The 26,426-nt window shown below is 52.4% G+C and overlaps 9 protein-coding genes across 9 annotated transcripts; 4 read left to right on the top strand and 5 right to left on the bottom strand.

The window, feature by feature from the left end:
- Positions 1–91: 91 nt before the first annotated feature.
- N7458_011574 (vacuolar protein sorting/targeting protein 10) lies at positions 92–4,680 on the bottom strand (the record flags this gene model as incomplete). Its single annotated transcript, XM_056914956.1, has 2 exons — positions 92–725; positions 785–4,680. 2 exons carry the CDS (start codon positions 4,678–4,680, stop codon positions 92–94), a joined length of 4,530 nt encoding a protein of 1,509 aa, XP_056759710.1.
- A 771-nt stretch (positions 4,681–5,451) lies between these two features.
- Positions 5,452–7,760, bottom strand: N7458_011573 (uncharacterized protein; the record flags this gene model as incomplete). The annotated part of the gene is made up of 2 exons (XM_056914955.1): positions 5,452–6,942; positions 7,701–7,760. The coding sequence occupies 2 exons, from the start codon at positions 7,758–7,760 to the stop codon at positions 5,452–5,454; spliced, it is 1,551 nt and encodes a 516-aa protein (XP_056759709.1).
- Positions 7,761–10,727: 2,967 nt separating this feature from the next.
- N7458_011572 (exocyst subunit SEC10) lies at positions 10,728–13,601 on the bottom strand (the record flags this gene model as incomplete). The annotated part of the gene is made up of 2 exons (XM_056914954.1): positions 10,728–11,213; positions 11,430–13,601. The coding sequence occupies 2 exons, from the start codon at positions 13,599–13,601 to the stop codon at positions 10,728–10,730; spliced, it is 2,658 nt and encodes an 885-aa protein (XP_056759708.1).
- A 643-nt stretch (positions 13,602–14,244) lies between these two features.
- Positions 14,245–15,405, top strand: N7458_011571 (ditrans,polycis-polyprenyl diphosphate synthase; the record flags this gene model as incomplete). Its single annotated transcript, XM_056914953.1, has 2 exons — positions 14,245–14,776; positions 14,855–15,405. The coding sequence occupies 2 exons, from the start codon at positions 14,245–14,247 to the stop codon at positions 15,403–15,405; spliced, it is 1,083 nt and encodes a 360-aa protein (XP_056759707.1).
- Positions 15,406–15,954: 549 nt separating this feature from the next.
- Positions 15,955–16,798, bottom strand: N7458_011570 (uncharacterized protein; the record flags this gene model as incomplete). Its single annotated transcript, XM_056914952.1, has 2 exons — positions 15,955–16,600; positions 16,707–16,798. 2 exons carry the CDS (start codon positions 16,796–16,798, stop codon positions 15,955–15,957), a joined length of 738 nt encoding a protein of 245 aa, XP_056759706.1.
- A 644-nt stretch (positions 16,799–17,442) lies between these two features.
- On the top strand, positions 17,443–17,910 carry N7458_011569 (uncharacterized protein; the record flags this gene model as incomplete). Its single annotated transcript, XM_056914951.1, has 1 exon — positions 17,443–17,910. The coding sequence occupies one exon, from the start codon at positions 17,443–17,445 to the stop codon at positions 17,908–17,910; it is 468 nt and encodes a 155-aa protein (XP_056759705.1).
- Positions 17,911–18,955: 1,045 nt separating this feature from the next.
- N7458_011568 (uncharacterized protein) lies at positions 18,956–19,399 on the bottom strand (the record flags this gene model as incomplete). The annotated part of the gene is made up of 2 exons (XM_056914950.1): positions 18,956–19,201; positions 19,262–19,399. The coding sequence occupies 2 exons, from the start codon at positions 19,397–19,399 to the stop codon at positions 18,956–18,958; spliced, it is 384 nt and encodes a 127-aa protein (XP_056759704.1).
- A 747-nt stretch (positions 19,400–20,146) lies between these two features.
- Positions 20,147–22,784, top strand: N7458_011567 (putative C6 transcription factor; the record flags this gene model as incomplete). Its single annotated transcript, XM_056914949.1, has 2 exons — positions 20,147–20,221; positions 20,298–22,784. 2 exons carry the CDS (start codon positions 20,147–20,149, stop codon positions 22,782–22,784), a joined length of 2,562 nt encoding a protein of 853 aa, XP_056759703.1.
- A 1,630-nt stretch (positions 22,785–24,414) lies between these two features.
- On the top strand, positions 24,415–25,827 carry N7458_011566 (uncharacterized protein; the record flags this gene model as incomplete). The annotated part of the gene is made up of 1 exon (XM_056914948.1): positions 24,415–25,827. One exon carries the CDS (start codon positions 24,415–24,417, stop codon positions 25,825–25,827), a length of 1,413 nt encoding a protein of 470 aa, XP_056759702.1.
- Positions 25,828–26,426: the final 599 nt, after the last annotated feature.

Here is a 26,426-nt window from a genome sequence, read left to right as displayed (position 1 = left end):
GTCACATCAAGTATTCCAATCAGATCACACATCAGACCCAAATCAAATCTTCGATTTTCACCCGATTTTGTCCCAGTATGGCCGTGATTATCTACGCCTCCTCGTCATCGTCGAGATCATCCGCACCTAGCAATTCATCTTCATCATCCACAACATGTGTATAATCACCACGGCGCGCGGCAAAGGAGCCCCTTGTCGCATATGGTCGCTGGTATCCGCGACTACGGGCGCGCACGAAGCCGCTAACACTGCGCCACAGACTCACGGCAAGCATGGGAAGTGCTTGAGCTACGGCAACGGTGCCGGCAATGACCGTGACGGGAATGGCGACTAGAAGAGAATCCCGAGTGAACCAGCCCTGGCTCGACGCACCGCCGGACTCACCAAGGCGAATCTGGCCGAACTTGCCGTCCCAGTGAGTATAAACGAAGTAGCCAAAGGCCGCGGCGGCAGCAATCGGAATGACGATGGCGAAGAAGAGACCGACGCCGCTGATGCCGTGCTTGCGCTCAAACTCCTTCTCTTTGTTGGGACATGCGTGTGGCTGTAGCTTGTCGAGCTCATAGCCACTTTGACAGGTTGTCTGAGGAAGACGGCGGTAGCCGGTGGGTTCCCAGTACTCGACCTGGTCGGGGTCGTCCTTGCATGAGAGGCTGTGGTCGGGTGGTTGGAAACCAGGTATGAGACCACAGCTACCGTCACTTTGAATCTCGTAGTTGTAGTCACTAATGATATCGTTAGCGGGACTGATATTTTCCTCTAAAGATATGCAATGCTTGCTTACCATTCAAAGTCAGCACGGGTACAGGTGCAGTTCGAGCTGTCTACCCGATGCACATGTGGATCGCGCCAATTCACCCAGCACTCCCTGTCGGGCCGCTTACGGTGGTATTGTTCCACATGGCCGAAGAGACAATTATCATCCTGCATCGGGTGCTTGGGAGTCCAGAGGTAGTAATCATCGCTAGGCTCCTTGCCATCAGGCGGCGCACACTCGCGATCCCAAATACCGCTAAAGTCGACGGGGATGGTGGCAAAGCGATTGGAGGACTTGGGCTCCCGAACCCACAGGACAAAGCTCTTGGAGGTATCCGAGGGAACGGTCGAGATGTCCAGCACAATCACCTCGGTGTCGGCGAACTGGAACTCTGACCAGGACTTGCCCTCGTCAAGACTATAAAAGACAGACTGGGTGGGCTCCAACTCGCGCACGAGCGCGATGACGGATCCAGAGTCACCAAATTCAAACATGTAACGGCCTTTCTTGACTTGATTCCAGGTGATGCCGCCGTCATTGCTCAGGAAAGTACCGACATCCTCGCTGTCAGCACTCGTTAGATATTCACCGACGTTGCCCACACCGATGAGAACACCGATAGCAGAGCCGGAGTAGAAAGTATCCCGCCAGTCACGACGCTCCGTGTAACTGTGGAGGTGTAGTGCACATGCCTCGGTGCCCTTGCCCTCAGTCACAGAGCAACCGAACTTCTTGCCCTCGACGTCCCGCGTGGGAGGAGGAAGCAAAGCCCATTGACCACCATCATTATGCGTAATCACAGAGCGTAGCTTCTTGCTAGAGCCCTTGTTCTTGACATCATCGACATTCGCAACAATATTCGCTAGAGCGACACCCTCAAGATTGGCAACTTTCTCAAAGTCAACGTAGCCACGATCATCCACATTCACGGCCGACAGACTCGAGACGAAATAGGTGCCGTTGCTGTTACTCTTGACCAGCTGGCCATAACCGTGGCCTTGTTCAGCGCTAATCTGCACGAACAGGAACAACGCATCGGTGGAACCGGGAAGCACAGTGTATTGCTGAACATCGACATTGATGGGGAAATTGGCCTGAGCAAAGACACGGCCATCCATGCTGGTGCTCACATTCAGATACTTGTGCTTCTCAGTCGGGAAGGTCGCCACGACAATGTAATCGTTCATAGTGACAAAGTGAGCGATGTTGTCGTTGATAACCTTGCGGTCCCCGAACCGGTTATCCTTGGAGTCGCTGGACACGAGCTGGCGGTTGTACTTCTTGCTCTCCTTCTCATACTGCTCGCAGATGACAAGATTTTCACTATCCTCGCGGCCATTGTGGTAGGCAAAGACACACTGACCAACACCACGCAGGTCAGGGCCTTCCCAGTCCGCACCGCGGTTCTTGGAGAAGTACGCATCGGGGACGCAGTCGCTGCCTTTGCATTCATCATTACCCATCCAGATCATCCAGTCCATGTATTTCTCATGGAAGGCCAATGGGTTCGGGTCGTTCTTCTCCCGGTTCGCCAAAGAAGTGGGCAGCTTGAACTTCTTGAAGGTATCGCCGCGATTGATTGTCGAGTATGCGGTGTCTCCAGCAGTCAAGAAGTAAGCACCATCACTATAGTAAGGGTGCTGGACCATGCCCACGATCTGCTCGCCCTTCAACTCCTTGGGCTGGTCCCAAGTCTTGGCGTGGTCGTGCGTGACAAACACCTCATTCTTACTAGAGAGCAAGAAGATGGTCTCGTCATCTCCCGAGTTACTTGTCTGACGCTCCAAGTAGAAGTACTCCAGGTCGGCGCCCGCGAATTCGTGTGCCTTTCCGGCATGAACCTTGCCATCGCCACCACCGATGCCTCCACCAGGAGAGCCAGTGGTATCGTCACATGAGCGTTCAATCTCTTCATCGTAGTTCTTGCCATCCGTGCGGCGACAGGTATTTCCCGGAATGAGTCGCCAGCCAGACGGACCCTTATACTTGTCGCTCTTATCTTTACATTTACCCGCAGGGGGAGTCAGAGGTACGGCCGGCACGCACTCGTTCTCTTCGTTGCGCTTAAAGTTGTAGTCGCACTCAAAGTCATCCTTGGTACAGTCGCACGGTTCAAAGATAGGCGGATCCAACTTGTCCTCCATGATGAAGCATTCCGCGTCAGCCTTGCGGCGCATGAACTTTTGCTTGTGACCCATCAGACATTTCGGTTTACGATCCTCGTCGAGGAGGGCCCACCAGGGCTCGAGGTCGTCCTTGGTACACTTGCGCTCGTGGAGTCCATCGAAGTCAATGGTATAGATGACGAAGCCCTCCTTTTCGCTGGATTCGCCAACAACCAAGAACTTCAGGCTAGTTGCCTCGGGGGTGGTAATGATATAAAGCGGTTTGATCTTGTGCTCCAGCTTGATAGAATCTTCCCAGTCCTTGCCGTGGTTGAGAGAGTATTGAACCTTATCAGTCTTGCCGTCATCGGCGATGGCCACGATGACACCGCCTTGGTCACCGAACTTGAAGTGGTGAGGGCCCTTGAGCGCGCGACGCCAGGTGAGACCCGCGTCGTCGGAGACGTAGAGGTCACCATCGGAATACTTCTTCAGGTGACCGCCAGTGTTACCCACACCCATCACGATACCCGGCGCGGGACTGGAGAACATGCGGCCGATAGGAAGCTCGTGCATTGTATCGTAGGAGGTCATTGAGTGAAGGTGAAGGTCATCACCATCAGCTTTGAGAGGCTGGAACGTTCTGCCATCATCAAAACTGATGCCACTGACGAGCTTCTTGTCTGCCTTGTCGGACTCCTCAACCTCCTCCCAATTCTTGACCGTGTTCACAATCACAATGCCCTGGATATCGGCGACCTTTTCGAAGTCAACGAAACCGTTGGCGTCTCTGTTGGTATGTTCGATATTAGGGGTGAAGTAGGTTCCGTTGGAGTTGGACGAGAAGAGCACGCCCACGCTATTCTTATGCCATGTCGTTTGCACATCCACCTGGATGCTGTAGTTGGTGCTTTCCAAAACGGTGTACGCGTCCTGCTCGATCCGATGTCCACGGAACTCAGCACGGTGCCATTCCTTCGAGTCATCGCTGATATAAAGAGCTTGTTCGGTGGTGCCTTGCGACTGTAAACCAACCACCAGATACTTCTTCACGGAGCGCGCAATGATCTGGCTACCGGTAACGGGCCGTCCACGGTCAAGATTAACTTCGGTACCATCTATACCATCCTGGAAATAATCATCCGAGAAAATCAGACGTTCAGAATGCATGGTGCCCTTCAATCCGGGCACCACGCAAAGAACGCGGTCTCCGAGTTCCTTGGACAGATCAAGGTCGAATCCAAACTGCGGAGTGCCCGCCGCCCACATACACGAGTAGAACATCTCCTGCAGTGGATTCCAAGTCTTAAAGTCATCCGTGGTATACCACGCCTTCGGCATGCACCCGATGATACCAGAGCAATCCAGACCCATGAAGATGACCTTCTCGGGGTGCCAGCCGTTAAAAGCAAGCGGAGGGGTCCCGCGTTCGGTCATCATAGGCCGAGCTGCGATCTCAAAGGACTCCCAAGTCTCAGCCTGATCGGTCGTGACCCAATGCTGGCCCTTTTCACCAAGCACATAGGCGCGCTTCGAATCGTACGGGTGCGGCCAGATGACGGCAGCCGTGCCCTCCATCTTCCCATCGGGACCCTTGATAGGTTCCCATTTCAAGCCTCCATCAAACGAAACATGAGCAGTGTGCTTCTTCGGGTCACGGTAGAGAACGGTTTCCGTGCCTTTGAAATAGAACAGATCGTAGGGCGCATGGTCGAGGACTTCGGACGAGAGCTTGGGTTTGTCCTCCTTGGCTGTGGCCGGTTGTGCGGACCAAGCCAGCAACAAACAGGCCACAAGCAGCAACCACCGAGGGATCATGACCGGCGGTACGTCGGCATCTGAAGGGGGAAGAGTCGTTGGTGAAGTGTGGGAGGATGCAGCAGCCTAAGCTGCACTAGCGGGCCGGTCCGGGTTGCGCGGGCTAAATGAGCGTATCGAGGGAGTAGGAGAGAAATCGAAAAGGGGGGTTGGGGCGAGAGGAATGAGATCTACCCTGGGACACAGTAAGCCCAGTCGTGGTCAATGTGCTAAAGAGAGAATGGTGATGTCGTACACGAGGGAGCTGCGTGGCCTCAGCCTGGGGGAGCGCTCCCCTGTCACGTGAAATACCGGCTTTATCGCGCTATCGCAGAAAGACTCCGTGCCTTCCGCTCGGATGAACCATGGTTTGCACATCACTCGATCTACCAATCGATCCACTTGCGACAGTTGGGGTATAGTAAATGATGAAAATAGTTACAATTACATCAGAGATGATTTGAGGAGCTCCAAGCAAGTTGCATTGGCCACACGGCAGCCAAGGAGATATGTACAGAGTGCTGCAGACTATTCAGAAAAAAAAAAAAAGGATAGATACATGAGAATGGTGGGCATAGGCCCGAATCAGAAAAAATCGAAGGAAACGCTAGGTTCGATATGCAGAGTGACCAGAAAGAAAAGACGCCTTCAAGAAACACACCCCGGATATCAATGGACGAATGTTTGCACGCTAAAAAGAATGACAGCAATGAGACCCAAGAATGTTGGGGAGAAATAAGAAAAAAAGAAGGGTGATTTGAACAAAATAGTGACCTGGCACATAGTCCTCGTCTAAACTCGTCGACGAAGTCTGCGCCACATCTTTTTGACGACGCCCTGGTCATCCTCATCCGAGTCCCAGATCATCTGGGCACGGTCTGGCGGGGGCAGTGCCGCCAGGCGCAGCGGATCCTCCTGTGGGGAAGTCTGGGAGGGAGTGGGAGACTCAGTCCGCAGATCCGGCCGGGTGAGAGTCATTTTTAGGGTCATCTCCCGGTTTCCTGGGAGTCTCTGGGGGCCCGTCTTTGAGCCTAGAAGGAGTGATTGACGCCGCTGGAGTGGAGAAGGAGTATCCATTGACGGCCGCGAGGTTTCCTTGAGCTGAGAAGAAGCACGAGAAGCCGCAGGCTCTTCAATGGATCCGCCAGGAGTGCCGAGCACAGTGCCATCATCATCCTCGAAAAACGTCCCTGCCCAGTCACTTGTCACCGTGGGTGACTTAGGGGACGTGGGGGTATGGTCTGGAGCGATGTTTTCCTTATCCTGTTCCAAGGATGGAAAACCGAACTCAATGGCCTCATCGAATTTCTGCGGCGAGGCCAGGTAGACACGCAGTTTGAGACGGGCGTCGGGATCTTGGTAGTATTGTGCGGCGGGGTCGATACTTGATGTGGAAGACTTGTGCGCATGTTGGATGGGTTGGCGGCGACGAGAGCCCGGGCGAGAGGAAGAGCGATGGCCAGTTGCAAGAGGGGCGAGAGCTTGAATTGTGTGAGATAGAGGAAGAGTGCGGGTTGGCATCGATGGTGAGGGTCGATGCTGTCTCAGATTGTGGGTGGAAAATGATAAGGACCGACGGAAGGATGGGCGACGCCGAGGTTTGGATTTGGCAGCAGCATCCGCCACATGGGCATGGTACTCATCCAGAGACAAGTCGAGGTCACCATCTTCATCAAGCCAGCGAAAGCTGTCGTAGATTGACTGATCCATGCTGTCGTCGGTCTCGTCCTCCGAGTCTGAATCGTAAAAGACCGTGTCTGGTTGTGCTACCGGGAGAGTGGTTTCTGAAGGGAGACTGTCGGTAGACGGACGACGCCGAGGGAAAGGGCGACGATAGAAAGCCTCGTCGGCAGCGTCCAGAATGATACTCTCACGATAAGCGCGGTGAAGACGCAAGCGTTCTTCGGAGGAGAAAAGCTTTTGTTGAATTTTAGCGGGGAGAGAATGGAAGCATTGCGAGTCTGCCTGGGCAACTAGGTAGGCCAGTTGCAGCGAGCCAGGCTTGCGCAATTTTCTGGGAGTGGCAGTCGACCGTTTCTCCAGTCCACGGCCTCTGGCGAGGGAGGTTGTCGAAGCGTTGCGTAGTGTACGAGAATGAGAATGAAAATGAGAGTAAGGGTGGGAGTGCGAGTGAGGATGGTGGAAGAGGAGATCAGACCCAAGACGGCCACTAGGCCGATAAGTCCGGGCGTGATGGAGGTGATTGTAGTGCGTGGAGCACGCAGGGGAACTGGGATCGCTCTGCGCTAGCCGAATGCGCAAGCGCTCGACATTCGAGAAGAACTGTTTGGGGTCAGCGCTGGCCTTTCAACAGAGGACATCGTGTGGATATGGTTTCCACTCCAATTGAGTGTTGAGTGGAGATGAGCAAATGGGAGGTGGGTGGGGGGGGGGGGGGGCTTCATAAGCCGACCGGCAAAAGAATGGAACAAACGACTCGAGGAAACGACTCGACGAGGAGACTCGAAAAGCAGTTTAGAGCAGTGGAGGGGCGTTGAGTTTTGGCGCCATCACTTGATAGTGCGGGTGACGGGGCTAAATGGCGGGCTCCACCAGCGCCAGAGCGGTTCAGGGGGATCCAACGAACACCTTCTGCCGTCAAAAGGACTGTGATGGGATAGCAGTGGCGCCCAGTGTGGAGAAACCGCCAGTCCAGCCATGTCAAAAGAAAACAAAAGCATCTGGCAGTTGTGGAGGGCAAGGATGTGCAAGGATGTGCAAGGATGTGCAAGGATGTGCAAGGATGTGCAAGGATGTGCAAGGATGTGCAGGGTTTCGCGGTGTCCAAGTGGAGACCAAGCACCAAGAAAACAAAACCCAACAGGTGGGACTTTTGGGAAGGAACAGGAACCTCGTATCGACCAGCCAAAGGGCCTAGTCCGAGACTATCAAGTTGACTATCGACGGTCCGCTGCACGTCCCCCCTCAGTAAGGGGAAATGAGATGGGCCAGGGTAGTTGGATGGCAAACAAAGAAAGAGAGAACGATGAAATCAAAACGAATGCCAACAAGGAAGAACGCGAAAAAAAAAGAGCCTTTACCTTTCGTCGCACAGCAGGTGGCAGAGATCTCAAGTCCTCCTCGCTGGCCGCAGGGATCATGTTGGGATGTCCAGAGTGGACTGGATGGACTGTAGAGAGAGAGGATGGACGATAAGAGGGTTCAGTAGAAGGTATTCGTAAGATCCGGAGTTTAGAAATGTCGGGGTCATAGGATCAATTGGAAGGACTCGCTCATTCGATGCTTGATCTCGAGATTGTTAAATCAAGGCGACGGGGACAACGGCGTCGGAGTATAGGAAGGTGAGACCGGTCCAAGCAGTTGTCAGGAAACAAGAGTATCAAGAATCAATAGTGAATCACAAAAGAATTCTCCGAGAAACCCGGTGCAGAAAAAGGTATAGCATATACACTTTGGATAGAATCATGCAAGAAAGAAGAGTCCACGCCTGTCGACGAAGCGCACCCAGGACTACTATATAGGAAATCCCTACTCTGTGCTTCGCTGTACTCAGAATACTCAGAGCTGTGCACCCTTCCCCACTCCATCTCGCAAGCGCCGAAATTGGAACCCCCCCTCCCAACGCACGCGCTTGTGGTCAATTACGAGTAATCGGTCCGGGGGTATCCCATGTCTCTGGTTCGGCGCATGCCCAACCTGGAGATGACGCCAACACATCGAACAAAGAAGCAAAAATGGAAAATGGAAAATGGAAAACGGAAAAATGCAACGCACAGACCGAAGGGTCAGTCCTCAGTAATGGGATCGATCTATTTTGAGACCTGTCATTTTTCCCCCCCTCCTTAGGCAGAATGATCAACAGTAACTGTCTTGTCAAAAGTGGAGCAGACTCGAACAAGACATACATCACGGACAAGCACAGCACACAGCAAAAATGGCCTCGATCTAGACATGCGTCACGCTGGAATATGACCAGTCATGAACCAATCGATGAACCGGTTTGTCGCTAACAATCGGAGATCCCAGGAACCGATCCCTAAGCTCAGATCCTTCCATAGCAGTACGAAGTACTAGAGTGCCTGAAATGCTGTACTCCGTACTTTGGACAACATTCCCCTTTCTACCCTCGACGCGGCAATTCAATTAGATCTACTCCTGTGCAACCTCGGGAACAAAACAGCCCCTAGTCTTGACTCTTCCAATCTTCCAGTCTTCTCTCACCCTTTTCATCTCGGCTGGTCGCACCCAGTCCGATGGAAAGCCCCAGCAAGGGGGTGGAAAAAAGCCACTGATGAAAGGTACTGTACAAAGGTACATACAAAGTCCCTGACCTTGCACTGGATGTACAGTACTCCGCAGATTTCTGTGTACTGTATGGATGGCCAACGCCCAGAATAACGACCAACAAACCTATTTTAACCCCCCACACTGTCCCGATGTTTGCGACTGGTCGTATTATCATTCCTTGGGGCCGTTGCTCTGACCGGCCCAGGATGCCTCGCCCCTGCCTTCCCCTTCCCTTCTCTCCCAGCCCTACAGATGACGCGGAAAAGGCGGACCACTACTTGGGCAGCGAGACGAGGACTCGAGGGGGTGAGATCATGGTGGGCCGCTTATTTGAGCCGAAAAGGATCAGCGTCGGGATCGCCGGTCAGCTTGACAAGGGCCTCTTCCATACATAAGCCAGAAACAGCTGTAGCTCCTTATCATCTCATGTACATAAGACGGAGTACCCAATATTGTTGGCCAGGAGCCTCCTCTTTTAGGCTCTCAGCCCTGGATCGTCAGGGCTACCGCAGTTTGGAGTCTGGACTGGCGCCAACTGAAACGGAATCGCCCAGCTGAAACGCTGAGAAGGGCAAACTGGCCGGCTCACGTTGGGGTCGGAGATTTCCAGGGTCCAACTGGTCGTTGGGTTGTAAATCCCGATGGGGGGTTCTCGGTTTCTTGGAAGATGCGGGGCACGAGGCAGAATGGATAGACTCTCGTGAGGTTTGATGGTCTGCAGTACAGTACAGGTTTGGAGTATCAATATGTACAACAGTATGTATGGAGTACCGAAGAAAGCATGAAATGTCCAGACAGTATCTGATCGGCGGAAAGCGAACCGAACGCTGTCAAATGACATTGTGACGGAGCTCTTGGGAGGTTTGGAACTATCAAAGTTTGTGTAAACGCTAAGAGTCCACGGAACTAGAGTTTATGGGGATTAGATGAGTTACCTGTCAGATTATAGAGAGACGGCAGAGTTTACCGATACTCCACTTCAATGTTAATGAGCCGTGTTGAGAAGACGACCTGTTCATATTATCCTAACGGAAGTACAGTATTATAACCTATTATATCAACTATTACAATAGGATGTGCTGTATGTCAGAGTATATGTCTAACATTCTCCACTGTAGGCGGACGTAAGCTGTCAGACCGCCACCAGATCTATCCCCCAGAGGAGCAGTAGTACTCGTCCTTGACCGACTAAAGGAAAGGGCATGTACCACACTACAGTATACATCATGCACCTACACTATTCCGTACTTCTCCCCAAAGAACGAGTCACATAGAAGACAGAGCACTCGCACAGATTGCTGCACGGATGCGCCTCACCACGCGGGCTCGATTAGATCCTCTCTAGTTCGGTCTAGTGCAATGCGCGTCAGGAACTGTCAAATGGGATGGATCCCTAAACACCGCCCAATCGATAACTGGCCCCTCTAGGGAAAGCCACTAGCCAACCTGTCGGTAACGAGAGAGGGGACCGTTTAATGAAATGTAAAGCAAAGAAATGAACAAGATAATAGCCTTCTACCGCAGGTCTAAAAGACCCAATACCGTAGTACAGAGTAAATAAGGGGAAACGGGTAATAAAGTCAAACCTAAGCAAAGCCATGCAAACAAAGAGTGCCCCGGACACCAAACGGAGCTCCACCGTGGGATTAAACGGAACCAAAAAAAAAAAGCGCAGCCAGAAAAGCCAAGAGACAAGTACTGTAACAGGAAGATAGGACTCCGATATATGACATGTCCAGAGCAAATCCCGACCCAATAACAAGGGCAATTCTAGCAAGCACACCCGAACAAACCAGAAACTTCCCGACCATGCACTTTCTCTACAAGGCATTCAGAACCTGCTGCATAGCCAACGTATTCGAGTCCTCCCGACGCGAGACGTACGCCCGCACCTCTTGCACACTCAACTTAGCCTCAATCTGTCCACCAGCACTTCGGCCAGGCCCAGCCGAGCTCCCCGTGGCTCCGGTCGCCGCACCACCCCGGATACGTTCCCGGAGGGCCTCGACGCCAATAACGAACAAACTGCCCACCTCGAGCAGTACGTCCAGCGCGCCACCAGGGCGCTTGGTTTCGTCATCAATGTCCCACGACTTGAGTAGGTCGGCGTACTGTGTCATATCCTTGGTCACCATTAGCCCGCCGGGCCCGCTGACGGCAAACCGTTTGAAGTGCTCCAGGAGGTGATCGCGTGTGCCAAGGGCAATCTCCGTTAGGACTTGACGGGCGTTGGATCCGCTCGAGGGAAGAGAGGTGCGGGCAATGTTGTGCAGACGGGTGAGGAACGTGCAGATAGAGGCGCAGGTCTATTGATATGGTGTCAGTGATTTGCTTTTCTCCCCTTTCGTATTGCTTTTTTGTTTGTTGTTTCTTTTCTTTTCTTTTCTTTCGTTCTGTCCCGCTCTTGCTCGAAGTATTGGGAAAGATCTTCAAGAGGACGGAGAAAATATAAAGAAGCAAGAAACTAAAAAAAAAAAAAAAAAAAAAAAAAAAAAAAAAAAAAAAAAAAAAAAGAAACGTACCGGTGTCTGCAACATCTCCAACCATGCTGCGTTATCGCTCTCCCGAGGTCGGAAATCATTCTTTTTCTGACCTGATAACAGGCGACCGACCCATGCCAGAGTGGCATCGATCGTCTTCTGCTCAATCGTGTTGATCTTTTCCTCAATACGTGAGGTAGTCTGCGTAGTTCGTTTTTCCATATCGCGGCGAGTCGTGATACTAGCCGCTGCCAGGGGCAATAATACCGCATTGACACACATCACCATCAAAGTAGTGATACTGATCGTCGTCCGCACAGACATGAGATAGCCAAAGTCGGGTTCAGTCTTCCCGGATTCTTGTGCGGTAGCCGCCTCCAGAGCAGCGTCGAGGCAAACATCGACGTAGCCATCACCCATGGTGGCCAGCAACAGAGTCAATAGTGCCGACACATCCTTATGCGTATCGGTGTTGACACTGAGCTCGAGCCCCCGACCTACAGCCTCTGCTAGCCACTTGAGCATGCGCTTGGCATCGCCGAGGTTGGGCTGTCCATCTTCCTCAGTGATTCTGATCTCCGTCAGTCGCTGAGACTCGGGGACATCGCCAATATTGGCCACTTGTAGTAGCGTACGGCGCTGAGTGGGGGACATCTCCGGCGAGTCGAGCCGGCTGATGAACGCATCACGAGTGGTGGACAGCAGCTCCGTGGTCCCGGGCCGAGCCAAGGAGGCCATGAATGTGGTAGCAGCCTTCTTCCGGCGCGCATGATAAGACGTGAACTTGAATAGTACCGCGTGGAAGAGCTCTTCCAGAGTACGCTTCTCTCGTTCAATGTACGAAGACCCGACAAAGTATGGTACGAAGAGCTCCTCTAGTTGTTGGTCCAGCAGCATTGCTGTCTGAGAAGAAATGGGATCCGGATGCTCCGTGAGGCCGTGGGCCTTCAAGTCGTCAATCAGTGCGCTGATGTACCCCCGAGAGCTCTGTAGGCATCGAAGGAATGCTAATGACGAGACTCCACTGGCCTTGTCCAAGACCATCTCCAGGCGCTGCTGGATAGACTGTTGGAAGACTCGCTGCAGAAACTTGCCCAGCACTTGTTCGCAGTAAGGGAATGCTCGTTTGATGATCGCAGATTCTTCTTGTACCACGACCTTGACCTCATCCAGCAAGGACTGTAGGCTTGGCTCAACACCGGGCAGCTCCGCATCGGGATCGGCCATCTTCTCCCATGACTCGGCATCACCACCCACTTCCTCCGTAACCAATTGACTTCGGTCAATGAAGAACTGGTGCTGATTCACAAACAGCGCAATCACACTAGAACCGCCATTGAAATCCTGCAGCACCGTGGCACAATCCTTCATGCCCTCAAAATTAGCCTTGCGGTAGAAGTCATCAAACTGTTTCAGCAGATCCTTCTCTAACGTCTCCGAGAACTTTTCAATAATCTCCCGTGTATTCCGGCGCGGCGTGTTGTTTCCAGTACTCAAATCTTCCGACGACGACGAATTCCCCCCGTAGTTTCCATTGCTTGGCTTCGATGACTGCTGCCAGCTCTGCGGGTCAAGCCGTTGACTGATGCGCAACAGCTGGCGCGCAATATGCGCAGAGCGAACCTTGGCCTCCGCCGTGCCTGACCGTCGTAGGTTCTCCAACAGCGAGATCTCGCCGCGATTGCACACGCCATCCCAGCACTCCAGCAAGAAGTGGGCATCCAAAGCTCGGCGGCGCTGCCGGTCTAGCTCCTCCAGTCGCCGACCCGTTTCTACCGCCATATTCCCCGTGCCTCCGGCATTCTCTAATCCCGCGCCATTAAGCGACGTGTCTAGCTGCTGGAATGACTCAATGGTCTGTCGAAGTTTCCGCCCGAGGGTGGTCAAATTCTGGGAATGCTGAGCTTCGGCGCGTCGAACCGCAGCTGACAGCTCATTTTCACGAATCTCTAGGTCCCCGGAGAGCTCTCCTAGGTGACGCTGGGCATATTCGAAGGTGCGAATGAGGGGTTTCGGATCGAAGGGCTGGTTTGGGGCGCCGCCGGTTCCTGCAGCGGAGCGACGATGGGAGATGGCGCTGTCGGAGAGAGCCTCGATGAATTCCTTGACGATAAAGTCCCGGCTGGAGAAATCCTCGAGTGTGAAGCTGGGGCCCTTGGGGAAGACGGAGCGGGCGGGGTTCGAGGAGACTATGGATGCATTGTCGGGCATCATGGCGATGGCGATTGCAAGGGAGTCATATGGGGCCGCCTCGGGACCGGCTCAATGTGGAATTGGCCTGCTCAGCTTTTATTGAGGGACGGTTGGAAGCGGACTGGGCTCTGGGGGTGTGGTGGATTGAAGAATCCGGGGAAAGCTGGGATGCGCGGTGGTTGAGGTTCGGAGGTTGCGGGTAATTTCCACCGCGTCAGGGGGATGTTAATTCCACTGGTACATTTTGCATACTAGAGAGCGATGTGGTATAGTAGCAAGGTGTAGCTTCTCGGAATACTCATATATTTACACCTATCTAAGGAGATACAATATGAATATTATAGATCGAATATTGAATCTCGTTGTTATGTCGCCATGTGTCCTTACTTCGTCATAGCTGACGTTCGAACACCTTGGCCACAAGAGGCAGTGCAATGCAAAAGGACAGGCAACCACGTTAGAATCTTACAAACTATTCAGCTGCATCACTTCGACATTGCTTCTTGAAAATCGCAAATACTAACACATAGATAGTCCCGACTAAGCGCGGACCTAGGAGCACTCCAAGGCCGAAGTACTCGCAGAAAGTGTGATTTGCATGTGGCCGGAGGAGTTGAACAAGTACGCCTTCCCGCCCACCTTCAATTTCCTCAACCACACCACCATGGTCTCCTCGACCGACCGCGAGATCCTGCGCGCAGAGATCCGCTCGCGCGGTGACAAGCTCAATGCTACCGACCGCGAGAGCCTCCTAAAACCCTACCTGCCCGACCCAGCCGACCTGGCACCGGCGAACGCGAGCGCAAACTCGCCGCGGCGATCCCGCGCCGGAACCACGTCTTCACAACGGCGTCAGAAGCCTCGCAAAAAGCCTATCCGCACGTTCCTCAAGTCGCAGCTCCATCGTTTCACTTATGCAATTACCCACATCTTCTTTGGAATTGTCGTGCGTCTGTTACAGGCCTACCATGCCGTTGTCGACCGGGTCTTTGCTATCGTCTACCACCACCATCGCACGCCGGAGTTGATCCGCAAGGATGTTCGGGGCTTGAAGCGGTTGCCAGAGCATCTCAGTGTGATATTGACCCTGCATAAGGAGGACGATGCCTTGGCTGTGTTGATGGACGAGGTGGCCGAGTTGGCAGCCTGGAGTGCCAGCGCGGGTATTCCACAGCTCAGTGTATATGAGAAGTCTGGTAAGAACGTGGCCTCGAACGGGCAGATCTTTCTCGTTATGAACTATGAATCTAAATGCTAACCGACTCGCTTTCTAGGCGTCCTCAAATCCTGCATCCCAGCCCTGCACCAGATCATCTCCACCAAACTGGCCTCCTACTTCGGCACGCCCTCTCAACAACCCTCCCTGCAACTCTTCGCCCCTCACCATCCTGTCTACGGCACCGCACCAAACCCCAAGTCCGATAACCCCTCCTTGACCCTGCTCCTCCTCTCCTCGACAGACGGGCGCGAAACCATCGTCGACTTGACCAAGACCTTGGCCGAAATGTCACAGAATGGCAAGTTGTCACCAGAGGATATCACGCCGGAACTGGTGGATGCGGAGATCAGCGAAATCACCACCCGACCTCTTCAAGCTGGCGGCCGTGCTGCTAGCCCCATGAAGCCGGAGCCAGATCTCCTGCTAGTGTTCGGACCTTTCTTGAAGCTGGATGGCTATCCGCCGTGGCAGATTCGGTTGACCGAGATGTATTGCACCGGCGACCGCAACCACGGTATGATCGGCTACGGAGAGGCTGTGGAGTATCAAGGGTTCATGCGTGGGCTGTGGCACTATGCTGGAGCTCAGATGCGGTTTGGCCGCTGAGGAGAAAGGGAGTACAGTTCAGGAGGGAGTCTTGAAATGGTGTTCAAATTGCATGGTGGGTTTTTCTATACTGTCTGTTATACCATATCATATTAGCATCGATGATGCGGTGTTCATTACTTATAGTACTTATATTGTCTAAATATTCATGACTTTGCATAACCCAATTCCGAATGATCCCAGGAAGGGGGGGGGGGGAGGAGATGGTTATTAAAATATATCCAGTTATATTGTGTTGGTATCCCGATGCCACGCTATGAAACCAAGAAAAAAGTAGAACCGCAGAATACTGCCCAGACATAAAATGGTATCGCTGTGTCGAAGAACAAAATGTAGGAACAAAAGAAAGTCCCGAAGATGTGAAAAAAGGGATTGTTCCCTATGTGTAAAAGGCAGGTCCCGCAATACATGCACGCAGCAGCTCATCATCAAGAAAAGAAGAGTAGATAGTCGAGGGTCCACCAGGAAGAAAGGTGGATAAAGGTCGTAGGGGGGTCATATGGTCGTTTCTATACATCAATTTGGGTCATACAAGAATCTGGCAGATGGTTATCCGCACATCATCTCATGATTCATCCCGTCTAGCGTCCATCCAGTCGCCGAATTACCCTGCACACAGTCGAGGCATCGGACAATTTCAGTCCCAGTCTCTGTAAGTCCCTCAACAGCACAGCCAGAGCAGACTTTTCGTCTTCGGCCCATGACTGCACCATCAAAGTCTTCACTGGGCGAGAATAGATCTGGCTCATGTTCATCGGCGAAGGGGGTGTTTGCAGAGCCCAGGCATCCGAGAGCATCGCACTGGCGCAGACAGATAAAGCATGCACGTTCACCACAGAGATCACAATCGGCATAAGCGTCTAGGACTTGTCGTGTTGTCGGGCGGCGGTGGCAGATATGGCATGGTCGGAGGGCGGAGGGGGATGTGGGAGGGTAGGTGATTGGTACGACCGTCTTGGGTGAGACGGGCGGGGAATATGGGTCTTGCGCGGGGGCATAGACATTTGGAGAGAGAAGAGAAGATGGTTGGTGAGTTGGGAGGGCGAGATATGGAGGCTGGAGGTGTCTACGTTTGCGAGGGAGACAGCGGGGGCGGAAGGAGAGGTCGTTCCCTTCTGCAGGGTGTCGGGACAGGGGCAACGGGCAGGTGCCGTCGTAATCGGGACGGTCTACGCGAAAGGGGATGAAGGATGATCTGGGTTGGGGGGGAGAAGTGAAGGTTAGTCTTGGATTCAAGGGCAAGGACATTGCAAAATGGCCTTGAGAATGACTCTGGCTGACGGGGGAATTGGGTAACTTACGGACGAGTCAAGGTGTTGCTTTCTTCATGGTCACGCTTGCGTTTCTTCCAGGTCGCTGCAAAAGAGCCAGTGGGCTCTGAGAAACTGGGCATCTGAGAGGCAGTATAGAGTATAGCAGTCCAGTCTAGAAGGTGTATCTGGTGAAGACCGAGTGAAGGTGGTGGTCCATAGACAGGCCGTGTTGATTCGAGGTTGAAGGAACAGCGCAAAGAAAATAAAGCTTGGGCCCGCATCATTCAAGTCACGGTACCTGGTGCTTCACCGCCAGTGGCCGAGGCGGTCCCTAGTCGCTCCACTTTATTCTGTTCATGATGTAGATCTACTACCATTGTCAACAAGCGCTAGACTCCTAACTAACTAGTGTGTGTTTCTTGCTGACTCCAAGTTGTGGATCCGCGCGGGAAACGACGCCGCATGTTGGAGATTTCACCCCTGATTAGTGCTTAGTAGTCCAATGGGCGTTACTACTGTGGATGACACTTCTAGCTGGCGTTTCTCATTAGTATCTCAGCTGTGCCCGAATAGTGATTGTTATAAAATCTTATATAGCTACGGCCGTATAGAAACTTATATAGGACTCAAAGAAATAGAACATCACCGTGTTTAACAATATCCCCTTTACAGACAAACTACATATCTATATTCTTATTGTGAGCTTGATTCCCTATAAATTCCTTGCTGGCATCTACCTTGTCTACTAACACTAACTCCCCTTAACCTCCACCACCTACCAACTATGAAGCTCATCACGCTAATAACAACTACCTTCCTCGCCCTCCTGACCCCGACCGCCCTAGCCTTTGACACAAGCATCTCCGAGCGCGAAGACCCCTATACCCAGGTCAACCTCTCGGACAACAGCACCTATACCACAATCGCCGAAATCGAGCTAAAATCCGCCTGGCAGAACAAATACTGTGCCAACATCTTGTCATTAAACGCAACAAGGATCGTAGTGGATAGATGGAACTGCGGGACTCAGCAATGCACTGTCTACTACTCAACAGACTGCAGTGGTACCGGATATAGCTTCTTCGACCGGCCGTCGGATTACGCTGTCTCGAAGTGGACGTTGACCGCGATTTACCCGTGGGGGTCTGTGTGGTGTCAGTGGGGGGATAGTAGTTCTTGCCAACCTAAGAATGCGTCTGGTGTGTCTACGTTTGCTACGTCTGTGGCCGCGTCTACGCCGAAGGGGTGGTAGGGGATACGAGGCATCTTCTATCGGGTGTTGAGAAACAAGTTGTTTCAGGATGTGGAGGCAATAGAGAGGTACTATATAATCATCCTAGTGGCTTATTTTTAGAGGTCAGACAGCTAGTGGGCATGGAACAGGAGACATAAATATTGCGATGTTATGTAGGATTCGGATTCAGTCTAGCTTCGTGAATAAGTAGTCAGTTTAGTGTGTTTCATTGATGAGGTTGAGGGCTCTTGATGCCTGGATGCCTTCAGTCGGAAGGTGGACACAGTTCGGCACTCCACTGAACTAAGGTTTGTATGTATTCGCTAAGACTGACCTAGGGAGAGAATGGGATCGCTGACTAGGTTGATTACTAACTCCGTACACACGGGTGGTATGGATTTTTCCTGTCATTTCTATTGCAGTTCATGTTGATCTAACCTATCTTGGTACGTAGCCTCAGAATGCCAGGGATGAGTACCCGAGCCATTGACTTGAATCGATACTGACGATAGCAAAGTTGCTTGGTCAAGGTGATCCGTCAATCAACGTTCAATCCCGCTGATTGAAACCCTGTATTTAATACTAGATGACCAAAGGATCCAGTTCATTTAACTAGTGCACTCGCCGAGACTTGATTCAATGAGATTGTGCCCGCCATCTGGGGACACCTCAGTACGCATATGCCCAGACTCGGGGAAATGCATCTTAAGAAAGCCTAAGCCCTCAATATACATTTCCACATTCTGTTTTTAAGCATTTCGTGCTTCCGAAGGTAGCAGTGCATGAGAGTTTGGGGCTGAGTACTCCGTACGTACACTGGGGTGCGTAGAGTCGAACATAGTAGTCATATATGTATATACACTGGGTACTTTCAAGCGGCAAAAGTCTTATCCCGGCAAGCGTCACCTCAAATAAACCTTGACTTGAGACACGCGACTCGGCTGTAGGCTCGTGTGCATTCGTAATTGAATTTGCTCCCATTCATTTTGTAAATCCTCGATTTGGTTGTATTTTTTTTTCTTGTGAGAAACTTGATCTTATTCCCTCGATCACCCCGTCGGATTTACGGGGTTGAGTCCGGCGGTAGCGGCATGTTTCCGCAGAGGGTCCGGCGCCCATTCCGAACGGGCGAGGCCACTGAGCGTAAACTCGGGCAGAACCTCGGGTTGTTGTCCGTGAGGAATCGGGATGCCGGGTCCTCAGGGGGTCTCCTTGCCTTCTGTAGACCGAGCACTGGCCCGGTGCGGCACTCTGCGTTGAACTCGACGATCGGGTATTGCGCATTTGTCCGTGAAGGTGGTGGGTGGGACTAGTTATAACTAGCAATTGATGGGGCAATCTAGTGATCCATGTACATTGTACTCCGTACATAGTTATTTGGTGGAAATGAGAGTTGGAAACAAACAAAAAGGGGCACAAAAGTATAATTGCCGATGTCGGCAGTTGGAGCTGAAGCCTTCAGGGCCATGGACGAGGTGAAGGGAAAGGTCAGGATGGACTGGTCCATTTGCCGGAGTGCTGCCGAGGAGAGTATATACGAAGTATAGTCAGTCGTATTCTCGTTCTACTCCGAATTACCATTCCCACTACAGGGACCAATTGCTATTGTACATAGAGATAGAAGCCATTGATCCAGTATTCATCCAGATTGAGCTCATTCTCATTCCAATTTTCCGCCGTTAGGCAGGTTTTGAAAGAGCTCCCACATCCCGTCCCTCGCTCTCGTTCGTTCCCACGTCGTGGGGACGTGGGGAAGGGCCCCGACCGGTTGGACCGTCACCACCACCCGAAACTTTGCTCCGACATCTTTTTGGCGATACCGCTTTGCCCTCTCTGCCTCGGAAGACCTCTTCTTTCTCTTCTTGTTTTTTTCTCTTTTCCTGTTCTCACATCAGTCCCTGCAAAGGAACAACAAGGTGGAATCCCTGGGCTATCTAATCACTGACTAAGCTACTTGGGTCCCGCTGGCTGGCCCTGATCGCCTCTTCCCGTTGCGTAATCCACCTGGTCCTTCCGATTGCGTCTCAACCTTGCTTGAATACTCGGACATGCGTCGCGATCTGCGATTCTGCACGACTCACTGCGACATCACGTCGTGAATTAATTTCTTCGAAATATTGCCAATCGTCGCTGACCCCAATTACCAACAAGGCACTTGTGCACATCACATCGCCAGCGCGACTCCCTGCGTCTGAGGTACTTCCGCTCTGTTGACCGCATATGACATGCGACACTGCATGAACTAACCCTCTTCATGGATGAGGGCTCCGACAAGGCGCCTCGGCGGAAGAGGGTGTCGAGGGCCTGTGACCGGTGTCGCAGTAAGAAGGTGAGTGGCGGGTTTCGTTTTGCGCGCTCCAGTCCGTTTGTCAAGCTGACCTGTCGCCCCCATTCCAAATCCCCAGGATAAATGCGATGGTATTCGTCCCACCTGCTCCGCATGTCAGGCATCCGGTCAACCTTGCTCATACGATCCCCATGCGAAGAAGCGCGGCCTGCCAGAGGGCTACGTGCGCGGGCTGGAGAAATTATGGGCGCTCTCTATGTGTAATATTGATGGGTTCGAAGACACCATGCTGGCCATGCTGGGAACCACCGCAGAGTCGGTAGGTCGCCGTGAAAAATTAATGTCGGTGTGGTCGGATGACAGCTCATCAGAGAGTCTGCATGAGACCTGGAAAACAAGCCGTCTGTACAGCGCACTGGAGAAAATGCTATCGAATTCGGAAGCCCCTCTCACCACAGGCAAACGATCGCGCAACCCGCATGACGATCACTCAGAGGGTTCGAATGGCCAATGGGGATACCGCGTGGCTAGGGATTCGACACCCCTGGGCCCTGAAGCGCCTCGGATTGTTGGACCAGCGATTGGCTCGCCGAATGCGAAACGAGCCCGGATGTCGCAGACAACGAACGGCCGGGACGTGTCGCAGTCAGGTGGTGGATCCCATAGTCTACAGTTACCCCCGCAGACATCACAACTCCTCGATATCTACTTCGCCACAACTCACTCGTGGTTCCCTATCGTCGCCAAACACAACATTCTTCGCGCGTCCTACCTCTATGCCAATGCCCCCTTCTCCGTTGCGACGACTTCTCCAGGATCTGGGGACCATGCTGCCTTGTGGGCAATCCTCAGTTATACCATTACCCAATCTCCATCCACTACCCGCGTGAATCCCACGGGGGCCGTCTCTTTAGCGAAAGAGTACTATACCGTATCTCGAAACCTCATCCCATCGGAAAAGGAACGCTACGAACTTGGCCATATTCAAGCATTGTTGCTACTAAGTTTGGTCAACACTGGTCTTGAAGATTGGACAGCTGCATGGCTGCTGAGCGGTCAAGCAGTGCGCATGGCCATTGCCATGGGCTTGGGTGCCTTTGCGGACACGCGCCGCTCTGATGACCTGCGACAAGGCAAAGCAGTTTTCTTGGGCTGCTTTGTGATTGATTCCTTACTATCATTCCGACTTTCTCGCTGCCCAGCCATGTCCTCGAATGATCTAGCGAACGTTGGCTTGTTAGAAGAGGATGGACTGGAGGAGTGGAACTCATGGGTGGATGTTCTTCCCCCGACGGGAGTTCCACACGGTAAAAACCCTCCGCGAAGAGGGCCATTGTTGTCTCTCAGCTGCTTTAATCGCTTGGTTGAATTGGCGAGTGTGCTCAACAAGACATCCCGAAACTTGTCCATGGGATACAAGGCGCCCAACTTTGCCCAGCAGCTGGTGATAGACCTGAAGCAGTGGGACGATAGTTTGCCGCTGGGCTGTCGACTGATCGGACCGGAAAGCATTTACCCCGAGCGACATTCGGCGTTGCTACCACATCAAAGCTACTTGGGCTTGACCTATGTCGCCACGCTGCTTTGGCTGTACCTGCGTCTTATTCCTGGAGAGCAAGGGCTTCATCGGTCTCAGCGGCCGGCGACAGAAGGCGCAAAGAAGCTCCTCTATCGGGGACTGTCGATGATCTCCCAGCACCTGGAAAACTTCCCCATGTGTGGGCTCCCACCTATTTTTGAATTCGGATTGCGTACCATCTCCGAGCAAGCGCTTTCGCTGCGGCAAACCGTGGATCCGTCAGATACTTTCCCTTTCTCTCGGTGGGCCGAGGAGTTCCGTCAGAAGACAACGGTCCTAGCCCCAAGTTGGCCGGTATATGGGTCGTTGGTATCTTCGATGGATCGCTGGCAAAAGCCCAACAACCACTCTGTAGCAGCGCAAACATACCCTGGGAATGCGGGTTCTTTGCTACCGGGAGCCACCTCCATGCGCGGGGCCATGCAGCTTCCAGGCGTTGCCCCCGGCATCCCTCCGCCTGATCAAGGGGGCTATGCATCATCCATCCTGGGCATTAGCATCCCCGCCGATGGTCAATCGCTGACGCCCAAGGATACGGTTATGGAGAATACCGAGATGGCTATGATGGATCCATCTGTACAGCAGCCGATCATCCCCACGGACAAGGTCACGCCGCGCAGTGGACCAGACCAGCTGTTTGCACCTGGCAGTTCTCATGCACAACCTCATACCCCGGACTCCTCCATTTCCAACCCCATGCTAGCTGCCAACGCTCCCACCAGTGAACGATCCGTCTCGACGAATGACCACATGCATTTCAATCCCGCTGGCACGGGTGATCTCGACGCGATCTTCAAGGATTTGGCATACCTGGACACCACCGAGTGGTCCAACAATCGCGAGGCAGGCCTCAAGGACTTTGGCTTCCTGGATGATAGTACCTTCCAAGCGTTCTGCCACGATCCCGACCGTCTGGTGGGATCTCAGCCATTAGTACACCCGCCATCGATCGCGGATATCTGGCCACCTCCTGGGTTCTTCCCCGAAACCTTCCAAGAGGTCCCCGAGAAAACGATGAATGGGTGATCAGGGTGCAGGATGACCCGTCTCGGTGACATAATTATCGAGTGGGTAGTTCAATTCTCGCTCAATTTGCATGGTCTCACTGGCCAGCCAACCTCTGTTCAAGCTCCACCAGACAGACCCACTGTGGCTGTACCACTCTGCTGTGGTGTTTCAGGTGTTCCTCAGGAATCTGGGCGCGATGAGCTGTCAGACACAAGCCACTCTTTGGCCGTTGCTGTTACACAAAGGAGAGAACTGTGTCTTTCGTCTTGTATAGTGGAATGGAGGACTGATTATCTTTCTGCTTCCCATTGTTGTTCTCTCTAATGGGAGGTTGCTCGAACCCCTGATCTACCATGAGGAAACTTTGGTCGATTTAGGCAGCATTCTTTGCTCCACGGTCATTCTACCGTGCTTGGTTTGACTTTCGATCGACTTCATAGTGGGTTATTGGCTGATCCCAAGCAAGCTACAGTAGAGAGAGTATGTACCCGGACACTATGAAAATGTATTTGTACCCATATATCCGCATCGAGGGGCAATAGGTATTGCCCACTGTACTTGAGACAACTGTAACTGTGGACAGAACAATTGAGACACTGCAATAAAAAGCACTATATTATCTGGCAACTCCCTAATATTGTCACCCCCCTTCGATCCTCCCTGCATACTGTAATGCTATTTCTCTCACAGCCTTGAAGTGTGCCTGAGTCTCCAAGGCCCCGTACTTTCTTAGCGATCGGCGATCGGCGGTACGCTTCCCGCCTTTAAATCCCAAAAACTCGGGGCCAACTTGTTTAGTCCATCAAATCATCTTCTGCAATTCCTCGCAAGGGCACCTCCTTTAATGACGCAGCCTCGGCTCGTTCACAGGCATCAAACACAAGATTCTTACTCCGTACAGGGCCCCCAAATAATCACCACCAGCCTCACAATAATGAAGCCCCTCCAGGCTTATCCCAAATCCCTATGTTTCTGATCCCCTGGCGATCGAAGGGGGTTGCGACATTCTCCTAAACCTGACCAGTGACTCGTTAGTTTCCACCGAGTTACACTTCTACTCCACTCATCGTCACCCCCAGCAGGTCGATCCCTTCCCTCCTGTCCACCCAAAACTCCGCAAGCGATGACGCCGACCCGTGGGGCTACTGGGGCCAGCGGGTTTTCCTTCAACTACCGCCCCAACAGGCAAAGGCGCCTCGTTGGCTCCTGGCCCGCGTGGTCGATGATCTATTCCCAGCAGCCCCTCGGCGGTTAGCCTATCATCCTCGCGTTTCTGAAGCATGGAACCGAATCAGAGGTGCTACATGTTCTACCGGGACATGGATCGTCCGCTTGAGAGTTATGGGGATGCAAATGGGGGACGAACGAACCCCGTTTGCTGTATCCCATGTGGATCATTGTCCCTTTTTCCCTCACGTTTCAGCAACCGCCGTTGCTGCTGTCTTTTCTTGGGATCCCTTCTATCTTTTCTACTTCCTTCCTCGCTCTCCTCTCGTTCATGGTTCATGACCAATTCACCTTCAATCTCTTCACTATTCTTTCTTTACATTCCTTCATTTGAACTATTCGAAATCTCCTTCATTCGCTGCTATCTCTTATCTTTCCCTTATCGATATCGAACATATACCTCCCGAGGGCGTGAGCAACCATGTTCACCTCCCCGCGACGATGGATCTTCATCGTCTCGCCATTCATTACCCTAGTCTTGGTCTACTACCTATTTCTCGCACCTAATACCAACCCAATCACATTGAACCGTCAAGGCCAATGGACACAGTCACATCAGGAACATATGATCCTCGAGGGGACACGCCCTCTGTCGCAAACCGACAAGCTGAACCAGCAGCAAATGTCCGATGATTCATTTGATGAGGAACGATGTGGGAAGTTGCGCAAGGACATGGACGATGTCTTTGTAGTCTTGAAGACCGGTGCGACCGAAGCCCGCGAAAAGATCCCCGTGCAATTGCGCACCACTCTTCAATGTGTCCCGCATTATGCTGTTTTCTCCGACTACGAGGAGACCATCAGCGGCGTGCGCACCTACGACGTTCTGCAGAACGTCTCCGAATCTGCCATGAACGAGGCGCCCGAGTTTGAAATCTACCATCGTTTGCAGGAAGTTGGACCCGATGGTCTGACAGACGATGAGATGGGCGATGATTCGAACGGCCCCTTCGGTAAAATCAATAACCCAGGCTGGAAGCTGGATAAATGGAAGTTTCTCCCGATGATTGCCGGAGCGCTGGAAGTGCAACCTAACGCCAAGTGGTACGTCTTCATGGAGGCCGATACATACATGGTATGGCCGAACCTGGTAAATTGGCTGGCCCACCTCGACCACCATCAAAACTACTATCTCGGCAGTCCAATGCAAATCGGTGACGTTCTTTTCGGATATGGCGGGGCAGGCATCATTCTGTCCAGCCGGACGATATATCACCTGCACAATTACCGCGCCAAGCACCAGCTAGAGCTGGAGCGCATGACGAGTCAAGAATGGGCCGGAGACTGCGCCTTAGCCCAAGCGCTGAAAGACATCCATATCGAACTCACCTGGGCATGGCCAATGATGATGACTGTCCGACCATACGAAATCGATCATTTCTCAGAAGCATACGGCCGCCAGCCCTGGTGTTATCCAGCTGTGTCATACCACCACATGAGTCCTCGCGACATCGAAGAGATGTGGCGGTTTGACCAGGGCTGGTTTAAGAGCGGCAAGAACGCACTCCTGCTGCACGGCGACGTCTACCGCGAATTAGTCCACAACAAATCTCTCTCCGAACGTCCTGATTGGGATAATCTGTCACCGGCTATGATTGACTTTGACCCCCCGACTGAGCCTTCGACAGAGGCATGTGCCGATGCTTGCTCGCAGAACAGCGAGTGTCTGCAGTTTTCATTCAACCATGAGATGCAGAGTTGTAAACATGCCTCGACCACTTTTGGCGGCGTTGCTACCAACGGCACTGACTCGGGCTGGATGACCCACAGGGTGCAGCGACTCTTGAATAACTTCCAATCATCATGTCCGGAAGTGCAATACATCTTTGAATGATTGGACCAGCTCAACACCCCCCTTTCAACGCAGCCATCGCACGTCCTCGAGGATATCCATCCCTCATTACATTCTTGTATATATCCCACCCCCGCACATATTGTCTTCCCTATTCAGTTCTTTTTTACTCTTTTGGGCGCGTTCAAATCATTGGCGAGGCGTTTGTCATATTGGGGCGCTATTTCTTTCGTTACATTTTCGTTACATTTTCGTTCTGTGGTCTGCTGGACGGACTCGACGATCTTGGTCTTTGGACTGTGCATTCGCTTGCATTCAACTATATAGTTACTTCACTACTGCCTGGAGCTACCTGGGCCTACTACTGGGGCCGATCAATACTATGAAATTCAAGATGTATACAACAGAGTGACGTGACACATTGAAATTACTAGAGAGAGCGAACGTCTAAAATCATCGGTAGAGCGTGTCGTTTGATTATTTGGTCTGTATCATTGAGATATTGTTTCTATTTTCTCTATATCACCTTCAATCAATTTACCAATGTTGATGGTACCCAAATATCTTGATTGAAGCTTAATGGCCACTCTTCAGGCCGTTCTATATCCAAGATGAAAGACAAAGTCGTACTTGTTGGTTAC

This window comes from Penicillium daleae (assembly GCF_028827525.1).
Source record: "Penicillium daleae strain IBT 16125 chromosome Unknown utg000009l_segment0_segment0, whole genome shotgun sequence".
In the NCBI taxonomy this organism is placed as follows: Eukaryota; Fungi; Ascomycota; class Eurotiomycetes; order Eurotiales; family Aspergillaceae; genus Penicillium; species Penicillium daleae.
This window is presented reverse-complemented; position numbering and strand designations above follow the sequence as displayed.